Genomic DNA, 13625 nt, shown 5'->3' on the forward strand with positions numbered 1-13625 from the left:
AAGCCCCGCATCAGGCTCTGTGCTAACAGCTCAGAGCTTGGAGCCTGCTTCCGGTTCTGTGTCTCCTTCTCTCTCTGCCCCTCCCCCTCTCATGCTCTGTCTCTCTCTGTATCAAAAATAAATAAAACATTAAAAACAATTTTTAAAAAATTGGTATTCCTCTTGTTAATCCTGGATTTGATGCTCGTTTTCCAAAATAAATACCTATCTACCCCGGCTATTAATCATGATAGGATGACAAGGCTGTTTTTGAAGCTGTAAATTAATGAGACTCTCATAGCCCTCTAGCCTGTGCATTAACACACAGAACTCTGATAACACATTTTCGGCATGGCCCCATCAATAAGGACAAATGTTAACATAGCCTATGTGCTAAGTAATAAAAAGAGAGAGAGGGAAGAGAAACCCTTTAAATAAAGATATCCTTGCCTAAGAGTCACTTGTCTTTTTTAAAAGATAAAGGAGATAACTGATTATTTTAAGTATGCTTAAAAACAGAAACAAAGTATGTATTTATTCATTTAAAACATTGGGATTTGGGTGGTCCAAAAGAACACTTCTATTTATAAAATGCGTTCACACCTTGTTTTTTCCTTCTATAACCCTCTTGATTATAAAACTATAGTCTTTTAAATATGCACAAAGTCCATACTGAGGCTTTTTTGGCAGAAGAAAAGCTTTTAGGTAACAAAATATTTCACTATTACAATTACCAGATGGCATTTATAGATAATGGTGCTGATTTCTACCCATCTCTAGGGCTCATGTTTGGCATTTCCCTGTCAATATCATGAGGGGCTGACTGAATAATGCCAAGCATAAGAAATGTGATGACTGATGGAGGAAAACCATGCCTTTTGGACAAATCTGGTTTCATACCAGTCTCCATCAGACACAAGTGTTTACCCTTGTGTCTCAGCACCGAAGCCTTTATACACTCTGATCTTTTCTTCAACAGAGATAATTATGATTTGTAAAGTTTCTAGGAATTTCTGTATCTCACGATACAGAAAGATGGCTAATGAGGGTTGTCTTGACGTCACGTGTTGACTCTGGGACTCAGCCTGTGGAAACCTCGTGGGCCACCTCTACCCACTCCACGTTGCACGGTAGGGCAGCCTACGGATGGCCATAGCCTAGGGAGGCCACATCTTATACTGGATAAGTGGCAATCCCGGCTGATTTAATTCACTCTCCCACATGTTTTTCCTGTAAAGCAGTTGAGGTGATAATTACTAGGTCCCTTCTTTGTAGATCAAGTTGTTGTGGCTAGATTTCTACACAAGCTCTGCACGCCACTCCCTTATTTATTGTGATGAAGTGAAATCTTTAATGTCGCCTGAAACAACTCCGTATTTGCATGAATCAGAAATAAACCATTGCACCTCACACTCGGTCACGTGGTGATGGATTGCTGTTGTACACTATCATGCTTACGTGAATCTGGCGATGTACTGCTCACCTCGTGGGCCTCAAATGTCAGCTCGTGGTTAGAATAGTGAGAAACTATGATCTGATATCATGGGACTTTTTTGGGCAACCATGCTGCCTACTCCAATAAAACATGACTGAAAGAGAGGTGAAATGGGAACTAGCTTGGAATCAAGAAACTGTTAGTCTCACTGTCAACTCAGCCATTCCCTTTGATTCCTTTAGGCATGGCACTTAACTTATCTGGGTCTCAGTGTCTTCATTTGTAAAATGATACAGTTGTTCAAATATTAGATGATCACCGGAGGCTCTGGTTCTGTGATTTCTAGCCTCCTCCACAAGATTTCTGCTTACAACCTTTAATATGATTGGCGGTTCCAGAACAGTACATGCCAAGTGTTGGGTGACTGACCTCATTATCACTGTGTTTACATTTATTTGGTCATATTTCTTTGTCATGGTGTTAATGCACATGTGATGTCTTTGTGAAGCATTTTCAAATGACCATCTTTAGCTTATGCCTTGAGTTTCTCAGAAGAGAAAGACTTTTTGTTGGGCCTGTTGAGTACAAATCTGTTGGTTCATGTGTAAAGACAAAAACGTTTGTGACACACATAGTCATATGGATGTGGGAGGTACCAAGGGAAGGTTCTGATGGGTGTCTAAATCTAAAACACAACCTGGTAATTGTTTTTTTACCAAGACTGAAAAGTCCTTACGCACAATCCCACAAGTGAAATCACTTTCCCAAATACCCCACCACCTTTTGCTACAGATAATGGCTTCATCTTGTGACTCTCTGACACTACCTCAGAACCTTCCCCCTTTGAATTCTTTTCTACTTAACAAAAAGAGAGAGAGAAAGAGACTTTTAGTTTCTTGGATGTTACAATTAATGAAAACAGTTCCAATGGTTTATTCCAAAAGATGCCTTTTTTTTTTTTTTTAAGAATACATTTAAGTGTCATCCTTCTTCCTAAATCACCAGCGTCCTTTCGCTGCTTTGCACCTTCTGGAAGTTTTGAGCTCTGTATTATTTATTGATTCTCATTCTTTTTCATCTCCAAAATAAATTAATATGCTGATCACACGCCGACACAGACAAAATTAGAGCTGTGATTAAATGTAAATGAATTCCATTCATGATTTGCTCATTCGCCAGTGTGAGGATGAAACAGCTTCGACATGGTGGGCTCTCAGCCAGAGGGCATTTCATAGTGCAAAGAGGGATGGAACTTCATTGGCCAAATTTGATTTGTTTTTCCATAAGCTGTAACCTTGTGCCCTAACTCCAACTCCCACCCCCAAGCAGTTACCCTCTGGTGGATGCCTGCAGCTTGCTTTGTTTGTTTCTTTAATTATACAGACAGTAGGATCTGCACCCTTACTAGCATATAGAAAAATCAGAGAAACAATGCAATCAACCGTGTAAGTATTTTTTTTTATTGTTTAGATCCATTCCTTTAAAAACCAGAATAAACCTAGGTTGTAAACCATATGACCATGGTACTTGAACTCATAGCATAAATGGAGGGGCCCTGCACAGGAATCTTGCCATTTAAGTAACCATGGTCCTGTTGCAGCCTACTAACATGCTTCTAAGGCTTGAGTGATATGAAGGTGTGTCACGTTTGATTTGCTATCTACTTCTGATCTATTCTGCTCACAAATGTAAACTGGTATGTGAACAGTATAAATAATGATGGACTTTGAGAGGGAATGTTTAGGTCACGAAGGTCCATCATGTGACAGTATGGTTTGGCGGTGGTAGGATTGTGACCACAAGAGACACTGATTGATCACAGATGGATTTGTTGTTGCTGAATTTTGCTCAGGCATTCATTGGGTCCCTCCAGTCTGCGTAACACTGAAGCAAAGGTGAACTCCTTCAAATTCATTCCTAGGGAATGAGAGAGGGGAAACAACTATAATCCAATGTTTTGTCTGACATCATGAAATTCATGAAGAAAGAACGAACATTTTCCAATGTTAGATTTTTGGGAAATTTTCTAAAATGCCCACCTCTCTTATATTATCATTTTACAATGAATTCATTCATTCAGCCAGTATTTATTGAGTGCCTACTCTATGCCAGGCTGTAGGGATAGTAAAAACAATAGAATGTTAACCTCCCTAGCTTATAGTTTAGTGAGGGACACAGGAAAGTAAAAGACCAATCTGAGCATTGTAGGAAAAGTTCTATGAAAGAGATATAACTCAAGTACTAGGGGAGGAACAGGAAGCCAAGGCCAGTTGAGTGGCATGGAAGGAGGGTAATGGGAGAAGCCTCCCCAGAGGAAGCAGTGTCAGAGCTGAGTTTTGATACTGTGATGTGACCATTTCTTTCCACTGTACAACCATTTTCATTCATGGCTAGGAGTATCAAAAATATATTTTGTAGCTACATGTACTATTTTATGGCTATTTTATGACTTATTTTGAAATTTGTTTAATCTTTGACATCCCAGGTTATGAATTAACTAACATCTAATGCCTCCTGTCCTTACCATCTCTCATAAAATGTGGTTGAATATTTTTAAGCATTGACTACTGTGTAACTAAATAAGTATATGGCTTTTAAATCATTCCCCCATAACTTCTAGTTCCTCTAATTTGGGAAATTCCCTTGATATAATGTCAAAAGCAGTTTGTTTACTATTTCATTATAAAACTCATCTTTGAGAGGTGCCTGGATGGCTCAGTCAGGAAAGCACACAACTCTAGATCTTGGGTTGTGAGTTCAAGCCCCATGTTGGGCATCGAGCCTACTTAAAATTTAAAAAATGTTTTAAAAATTAATCTTTGAGTTAAAAAAAGCAAGCACTAACACAGTGCTTCAATACTTGTAGCAGAGTTGTATCCATTTCATAGAACTTTTCACACTCATCACATCTGGAAACCTCTAAGTGTGTGTGTTATATGAGGTATTTTTTAGGGGGAAAAACCTCTCTGGGTTAAGGGCCTGGAATGAAGAAATGTGATGGCAGATAGATGAGTACTTTGTTGGACATAAATCACGTGCTAGGACTGTTCTGATGCTTTGTACAAGTTTTTTCCCCATTTAACCATATTCTAATTGAAGTATGACATTGCATCTCACCACTTTTTTTTTCGGTTTATTTGAGAAAGAGAACACTGAGCAGGGGAAAGGCAGAGAGAGAGCAGGGGGAGAGGATCCCAAGCAGGCTCCACACTGTCAGCACAGAGCACTGCGGGGCTCAAACTCATGAACTGTGAGATCAGTACCTGAGCCGAAACCAAGAGTTGGATGTTCAACCGACTGAGCCGCCCAGGCACCCCCATCACACCTCTTTTTAAAAACCAGTCTTAGGAAGATCTTGAGCTGCCTTTGAACAGCTTTTCCTAAAAAGACTCTGTGGATAGAGTACTTCTCTTCCTTACTTCTCTTCTTTCAAGCACAGCCCATATTGTTGTAGATTTTCTCTCATCTACTATGATTATTAAGCTGGAATGGATGCTTCTAGGGAGCCCTTTCTTGGCTGGCCATGATTCATAATTGATAGGATTGTGTGTGGAAAAGTCCAAATGAATCGGCAGGAAAATTCTAGAATTAATAAAAGAGTTTAGTAATGTTGCTTGACACAAAATTAGCATGAAGTCAATTATATTTCTATATACCAGCAAATGGTTGGAAAGTGGGATTTGAAAACTCTCAGCTATGATAGGATAAAAATACGATGTAGGAAGAAAGCCAACAAAAAGATCTCTCAACTATTTCAGGGTCTTGTGTTATATTCCACTGGTTGATTTGTCTATCTCTGCACCAAAACTATACTATCTTAATACTATAGCTTTAATAAGTCTTGATATCTGGTAAGTCAAGTCCCCCAACTTCATTATTCTTCTTCAAGAATTTTTTATATATTCCTGGCCCTTCCATTTATACATTTGCAGCTGAGAATCAGCTTGCCAAGATCCGCATAAAAACCTGCTGGGTTTTTATTGGCAGCAAATTGAATATAAAGAGGGTTAACACACATAATGATATCTGAGTCTTCTTGTCCACAGTTATGGTATATCCTTTCATTTACTTAGCTCTTCTTTAATAACTGAATAAAACTTTAATTTTCTTCATAGGGAGCTTAAAACATTTTTGTTGGATTTGTTCTTACGTACTTCATATTTGTGTGATATAACTGGAATCATTTTTTTAAATTTCATTTTCCAAGTATTTACAAGCATGGAAATAAAATGGACTTTTATGCTGATATAGTATTAAGCAACATTACCAAACTCTCTTTTTATTCTAATGGTCACCTATAAATTCTTTTGGATATTTTATATATACATAACCATACCAGTTATGAATCGTGACAGTCTTCTTTCTTCTTAATAGTATGCTTTCCATTTCTTTTTGACAGCACATCACTTAGTACTTTCAGTGCAGTTTTGGTTAGAAGTGAGGATAGTACACATCCCTATTCTATTTCTGATGCGAAACAGAAATCTGTCAACACTCTCCATCAAAGATGATGTTTACTGTAAGTTTCTCGCAAATACCCAGGTCAAACAGGATACTTTTTCTTCCTAGAGTATCGACGTTTTTGTTGTGAACGGGTGTTGAATTTTCCCAAACACCTCTTCCCCAATCTACCGAAGTGATAAAATATTGTTCTTCGGCTAAAATAGAAAACTATGAATTGAGGTTTTAATGCTAAAACAAACGTGCATTCCCTAGAATAAACCCAACTTGGTCGTGATATGGTATCCTTCCAGTAGATTGTTGAATTCCATTTGTTCTTGACATCCTTGGGGATTTTCACATCTATGTTCCTGAATGAGATTAGCCTGTAATTTCACTTTCTCAAAGTGTTCTTGTAGGTTTTAGGTTCCGGGTTATGCTAGATTCACAAAACCATTAAAGGAGTGGTTCCTCTGACCTAGCAAATGTAACATGTCCCAAACTGAACTGTGGATCGTCCATCCCCAACACACTGTGTGCCAGAGTAAGGATAATTCTATCCTTTCTGTTACACTGAAAATCCTGGCATCGTCTCTTTCTCTGTTATTCCGTATCCAATCCATCAGAAAATCCTTTTGGTGCTACTTTCAAAATATGTCCATTATCTAAACACTTTCTTCCACCTTGACGTTCAATGTTCAGATCTTGTCCAGGTCACAGTCATCTGGCCCCTATGTTTTGGCCCTCGTCGCCTTGGCCCCCTTGAGCAGGGGTCAGCAAACGTTTTCTGTAAAGACCCTACTAGTAAATATTTTAGACCTTACAGGCCACAGGGTCGAAGCTGCAACTCTACGTGTCTGCTGTCTGGAGAGCAGATAATACAGAGGAAATGGGCGTGGCCCAATGTTGCTGTAGGGTACCAACTCCCCCCATTGCAGCTAGGCTGTTCCCAATGCTGATGACAGTAATCCTTTCAAAATGTGAGCCAGCTCTTGTCACTCATCTGTTGAAAACCTTCCAACAGCTTTCCAACTCAGAGCTAAAGATGGAAGCCTTCTAGTGTCCCCATTAGGGCCCCCACCTAGCCCTGCCACCTTCTCCTTTAACTCCTCTCTGTCTGTCTCTCTCTCCTTCAGTACAAGCTTCTCCCCATTCCCAGAATACTCCAGGCTTGCTGCCACCTCAGGGCATTTGCACTGCTTGCTACTCCTGCCAGAATGGCTCTCCCTCCAGCTCTCCACCCGGCTACCTCAGCTCTTTTAAGTCTTTAATCAGTTGTCACTTCCAATGAGGCCTTCCCTGGGTACCCTATTTCAGTGTCAACCTCTACACCCTCCCCCGACACCTTTTGTCCACTTTACTCGGTTCCAGGTTTTCATAGCACTAATCACCTTCTGACGCACTATGTAACCAATGGTTTAATATGTTGGTTGTTTATTTTCTATATTTTCCCCTAGTAGAAGTAAGCTTAATGCATTCGGGGCTTCAGTCCATTTTGTTTACTGCTATATCCGCAACAACTAGAACATTATCAGTGTAGGCACTCAATAAGTATTTGTTAGATATATGAATGGTTGAATGGGTGGATAGGTGGCTGGATCAAAGCAATACCATAGTGTATTCCTTGGAACACTCACTCTATAAAGTAAAACTAATTACTGGAATCCAGGTGAGTGCCTCACCAAGTCATGAGCAGTGTTTCACAGGAAGTATTCAGGCAAAGCCTAGATGTTAATAACTGCAGATATGTCCATGATTCCTTGCAATAGATTGGAGATGAGCTGCTCTGTCCCCAGAAGTGCCCCAAACACAGGCCACCCCAAGGTCCTGTGAGACCTCACCAGCTGTTGACTAGCAGTGGTGATAATACCATTTGTTCAGTGTGACACGAACGTGTGTCTTGTTGCAACTGGTAATTTTCAGTAGCAGACACTAGCATCCTTTTAAGCAAGAATAATTTTCCAATCTTGAGATTTTCTTCTTGGAGAAATATTGGAAACCCTGGTATGAAGTATTGGCCAAATGCCCATAATGTTGGTGCCTCTTGACATATTTGTATCTTGGCGAGAAAAAAAGTCACTGTCAAAGACAGAGTGGGCAGTAGAGCCGTGGCACAAATTGCTGGGTGAAATACGACAGTCGATACAACCTCTTTTTGATGTGCAGCCTCTTCATTTTTACTAATGTTGCTTGTGTCTCCTACTTGGCCCTGCATTTTTGTTCTTGGAAAGAAAACAAAATGCTCTCATTGCCTTTTTTCATTTTCTTTTTTTCAAACCCAATGTTACCTATTAAAGAGTCCGTCACTGTGCATACCTCATTACACGACTGTATGAGCATATGTTTGAAAACCTATTCTACTTCCAGATGTGGTGCTCAGGGACTTAACAGAGGGGCAAGAAAAAAAATTGGGTTCTATAATGTTTTTTAAGTTATGATCCTAGGATTCCCACCCAATATGAATAGTCAACATAACACACCAGGAGAAGAGAGAACTGAGAGAAAATGAGCACAGGAAATGTTTGCTTTGACATTTTTTGAATCCCTCATACTCTTTAGAATATATTGACCTGCCTTGTATAAGTACAAATATCATGCTTTGAAGTAAAACTGTGTCTCTTTCCAAATTAATCAACCTTTACCTATTAACTAAAATTCTTACAGGAAAAAAAATTACTGTTTACTATCAGTATAAGGATTTTGCTTTTCTTCTTAGGCTATTTTCATTTGTTTCTTCTGCATCCTTTTAATGGAATGTATAGGTCTCTTGAAAGGTAAGGTTAAAGTTTACAAGTCTGGCCTGCACTCAGTAACAAAATGATTTGAAAAGCAGGATTTTACCTCCTCGTGCTCAGAAAAAAGCCCAAAAAACCTCGTATGTCACACTTAACCAAAGTCATGCTCCATTCATCATCAAGGAATCAGAGATCTCACACAGTTTAACTTACTAACTTCTCTCCTTGTCATAAGCTTTTGCCTTCTTTGAATTCAAACTAGGGATGATTTTCAACTGTTCTCAATTCTTTCTTTTTTAATGCTTGTGACTATTTCTGAACTGCTGCCAAATCAGGAGTGAGGATCTGTCATTGACATTGACATGCACAGTGAGAAGCCATCCACCTCCTGAAGGCTTCATATTAAACCATTGCTGCACCTGATTTTCATCCCAACCACATCCTGGCCATTGGAGTCAAGCTGACGATTAGATTTGGCTAGAGAAGTTCAGGACTCCACACGCTTTGTCATAACCTGCATGCATGATCTGTAAGAACAAAACCCCTCGCCTCACTGCCCATCCTCATGAAGGTGTTTTCTCTGTCTTCCAGTGACGCAGAAGACCACAAGCCTTTGAAAAAAGGCAGTCGCACACCTTCAGACAGGACAGTGAAGAAAGAAGATAGTGACGATAGCCTCGTCGATTACGGAGAGGGGGTGAACGGCCAGTTCAATGAAGACGGCTCCTTTATTGGACAATACAGCGGTAAGAAGGAGAAAGAACCCGCCGAAGGAAACGAAAGCTCAGAGGCACCTTCTCCTGTCAATGCCATGAATTCCTTTGTTTAACCCGCAAGCCCTTTGCCAATATCCCATATCTCTAGAATGTTCATCCTAAGCACTTGTTTGTCTGCCTTCTTGTACTATGAACGCAGCGGCAGAAAGTGCGTGTTCCGCCGTGTGTTAATATTGAGAAGAGTTAAAACAAGAACGCGACACCGTCAGATGATTTGTTAATGTGAACAGCAGTGCAAAGTGCATCCTTTTTTCATTGCAAATAGGCATTCTTGACTTCTGCAGAAGTGATCAAAATAACACAACGTCACCAACAGATCGTGTTACTTCCTCTTCAGGACACAGTTCAATATGATGCATGAAATAATGCTCCACACTTAAAGGAACACCTGTGTATGCTATCAAAACATGGTTGGATACTTTGTTTATACTATCCTCGGCTGAACCCCGAAATACGAATTCCATTTTTTCATTGTCAAGAGTGTTACTGTAGTATTCTCTAGAACTTCAATGTCTTTGTGGACATTGTGGTGACATTGGTGACTCTGTGTCTAGCTGTCTAGTCTTTTTGGGAGACTGTTAGCGACAGGATGTACAGTATATACTTGCTAAATGAGTTAATTATGACAGTTGCATTTGCTGATGCTTTACTGAGACTCTCTTACCGGCCTTCGCTCCTGTTACTCCGTAGCCTCTTAACCCTCCGGTATTACAGCAGTGCAGTGTTCTACTTTTCACATTCCGCTCTGCGTTCAATTGTTTTTAGGCATAAACAATGTGTGTTGCAGCGCATTTTGGTACTTAGGCCAGGCTGAAAGAATCAAAACTCGAATCGCTCCACTTCAGTTTCAAAAATGATTCCAGAAAGCACAGGGCAAGAGACACGTGCAGTGCCTTCAGACACTAAGCATTCCATAACATGCCTTCTTTCTCCACCAGGGTGGTCGCCTTGGAGTCCTAGCTTCCTGTCATTGTCCAAAAGTAACTTTTAAAAAGCAGAGACCATGAAACCCACAATGCTGAATGAAAGGAGAGGTGACAATAAAATGAATAGACCGTTTCTCTTCAGGTTCATTTCCCTGTATGTCTAAATAGAAAAAGCTTTAGCACCAACTGGAACGCATGACGATTCCGAGTCTTTTGTGGTTTCTAGCAAAGTCAGTTGGGTCAGCAGGCTGTCAGTTTGGTAGAGAATTTTTGTAAAACATAAGCTCTCCCCACACCGGAAGCATGTGACAACATGCCAACAGGAATGTTATTCTCCGGGCCTTTACGTAGGTGGAAACTTTGAAACCTCTCTGCAGCATTAAACAGTGGTGTGTGCAAATGCTATGGACACATTTCCGAATCTCAGAAATCTGACAAGTGCTAATGAGGCCAGCAGTCAAAGGAATTACACCTGCAGTTTCAAAATTCAACATACCTATTCTACTGTATTCCTAAACGAGATCTATCAAATGGTTTACCTCCAAATACGAAATCCTCTAACAACCTGTGGTTGAAGGAATGCTCCGTTTCATTTGCCAATAAATTGGTTTCTCATAACTTGCATCAAGTTTAATTTTAAGTAAAGCTTTTTATATGTAGATATTTTGTTGAATTTGTAAATATACTTAAAGTGTAGATGCTATATGTGTAGAGGTGTTACATACAAATAAACATGCAGCCAAGGTCAGTGTTGTACTGTATACAAAGTTAGCTGATTAATACAGTGCATGGGAGTGGAAAGCATTCACTTAAATACCTTCTGGGGTTTTCTTTTCCCTTTTTGCTGTGAAAGTGAAATAGTGAACAATTCTACATATTGACAGCAAGTTTCTAGAAATCTTCAGAGCTTTGCCTGTGGGGCTCAGTAGGCCTATTTCCGGCACCTTTGCTATCTATATATAGGCAAAGCACAATTGGAAGTAATCCCAGGGGAAGATGGCCCTAAATAATTCCACATCTCCATATTCGCTTCTCACAGACCAGTCATTCTAATGGGAATACAGAAAGACAAAACAGGCTCACCTTGGCATCAGAGAGCACAAGATAAAAGTTATTTTAAATTTGCCAATGTCTGGTGGGGGGGAGGGAGACATTAAAAGTACAGTTTTTATTCTTCCGTACAGTAGACGCTACATTTATCTGTGCATGAAGGGGTCACTTCTGTAATAGTGCAACAGATTTTGTATGAAAAATTAAATGTGGTTTTAAAAGTCCCTCTCTTTTTTGTAATAAGTCATGTTTTAGTAGAGTGTGAATGTGCAGGTGGCGGTGTATGTAACGGTACAGGCGGATGTGACTGGATTTCCATCCCCCCCCCAAAAAAAATCACTATTAAACAGTCTTGATCTCTTTGTGATCTTTAACTTTTTCAATCATGTATTTCCTAATTTTTAAAAGAGTGAAAAATTTTATCTTTACTTTTGAAAGGCTGTTATATGCACAGAAAATGAAACACAAAAGCAAACACAGTATAACACGGAGCTAATAAAATAGGGGCGTGTCAAAAAGAATTCTAAGGAGCAGCAGGTGGAGATACTGCCAGCTGTTTGAGACATGGCGGGAGAACTCGGCCGGCTCCTCTCCTGAGCCCCGCCCTCCTCGGGCCGGGCTCCCCGGGCCTGCTGTCAGCCTGCCTTCCGCGTTCCCGGACCTCCACCGTCGGCCACCGGCAACTTGGATTCCTTGGTCTCTCCTGCTTGATGAGGTGGTCTGAGCGTTTACAGGCCGTCTGGGTACGTCATCCACCCCCTTCTCTCCAGCCCCGCCGTTCTTGTCTCCAACCTGCCTGGCTCGGCAAATAGCCAAGTCCCGGTTTGCTCCTCTGTTCCACCGACTGCCCTTACTCACCTGTCCCCGGTCCCGGCTTGCCAGCCACCAGTCCTGCCGGCACAGAGCCACCCCTCCCTGTAGTCACTCTTGGATGACAACACATTATACAAGTCGACTGTAAAACGCTATATAGATCTTAGCATTCTAAAAGCATTCCCTCTGAACAGCAGATCGGGACCTCCCCTCCATTCCGAGGCCACAGCATTGCTCACAGCTGTGTAGCAAGGAGGGGCTGGCACGTGGAAAACCTGACCACGGAAATGGTCCATTGATGCCTTCCTGTTCGGACAGTTAGTAATGGCCCTGATTTACTTTTATTTTTTATTTTCTTTATTTTGAGAGAGAGAAAGAGCATGAGAGGAAAGGGGGGGGAGAGAGAGAGGGAGAGGGAGAGGGAGAGAGAGGAGAGAGAGAGAGGGAGGGAGGGAGGGAGGGAGGGAGAGAGAGAGAGAGAGAGAGAGAGAGAGTGTGTGTGTGTGTGTGTGTGTGAGAGAGAGAGAGAGAGAGAGAGAGAGAGAGAGAGAGAGAGAGAGAGAGAGAGAGAGAACCCCAAGCAGACTCTGCACCATCAGCACATAGGCCAATGCAGGGCTTGAACCCACGAACCTCGAGACAATGACCTGATAGCAGAGATCAAAAATCAGAAGCTTAACCGACTGAGCGCCCCAGGGGCTTCTTGATTTACTTTTAATACCTGATTCTGGAAATGCCTTGTGAAGGCAAGGGAGAGACATACAAAGGGAAGAAGTCTTCCAAACGAAGATCTCTCCCTCTCACGAGATCTTTCTACAAATTACCACCAGAGGGCCCCCTTGCTTTATTCAGTGCAAAAGAAACTGCTGGTAAATGAAGCCTCCAGAGATACAGCACAAGCCATGATGCCTGCTGCAACGGAGAAAATGAGATTTGCAACATTCTCCGATGAGTTCACAACTTCCTGGGAGTTAGTATGTGTCACTGTGAATCTTATTAATCTTCTTCCCCTTATTGATTGCAGCTGTGGCTGGGTGGCCGATCAGCAGAGGGGAGGAAGGGGAGGAGCCTGCCCCCGGCTCCCACAAGGCACCCCATCACTGCCACACGCTGGTGGTGGGTGGGGTGGGGACGTGTCCTTAAAACAGTCTCCCGTTCCTCCAGAGTGTGCCATTTTGTCTGCCACGAATGGATTGATATTTTCTGATTGGATTGCACAAAAGGCATAGTTTAAGGACAGCTTTTATTTCTGACTTAAAAAAAAAAAAAAGACAGGAGAGGGAGAGAGTACTACCAGACCATTCCCTCTGAACACGAGATCGGGATCTCTCCTCCATACCGTGCCCCGATTCACAGTCCATACCTGCAGGCCACATCATAAGCAGATCGTTCTCAGATTGATGTAGGAGACCAGGATCTACACGTTCCAACTCTGCCATCAACTGTGACGTGTGTTAAGTAAACAACCCTC

At 41.3% G+C, this 13625-nt stretch overlaps 1 protein-coding gene across 18 annotated transcripts in view; it reads left to right on the plus strand.

Annotated features, from left to right (window-relative positions):
* NRCAM (neuronal cell adhesion molecule) overlaps nt 1-11715 on the plus strand; it is a 282358-nt gene extending 270643 nt beyond the window's left edge. For all 18 annotated transcript variants that reach the window (XM_029926953.1, XM_029926994.1, XM_029926962.1 and 15 more), the window contains one exon: nt 9181-11715. In XM_029926953.1, coding sequence (XP_029782813.1) covers nt 9181-9418 — 238 coding nt within the window. In that variant the 3' untranslated portion in view covers nt 9419-11715. The remainder of the gene's footprint in view (nt 1-9180) is intronic.
* The last annotated feature ends 1910 nt before the right edge of the window (nt 11716-13625 follow it).

The sequence above is a fragment of the Suricata suricatta genome, chromosome 2 (assembly GCF_006229205.1).
Source record: "Suricata suricatta isolate VVHF042 chromosome 2, meerkat_22Aug2017_6uvM2_HiC, whole genome shotgun sequence".
Taxonomy (NCBI): domain Eukaryota; kingdom Metazoa; phylum Chordata; class Mammalia; order Carnivora; family Herpestidae; genus Suricata; species Suricata suricatta.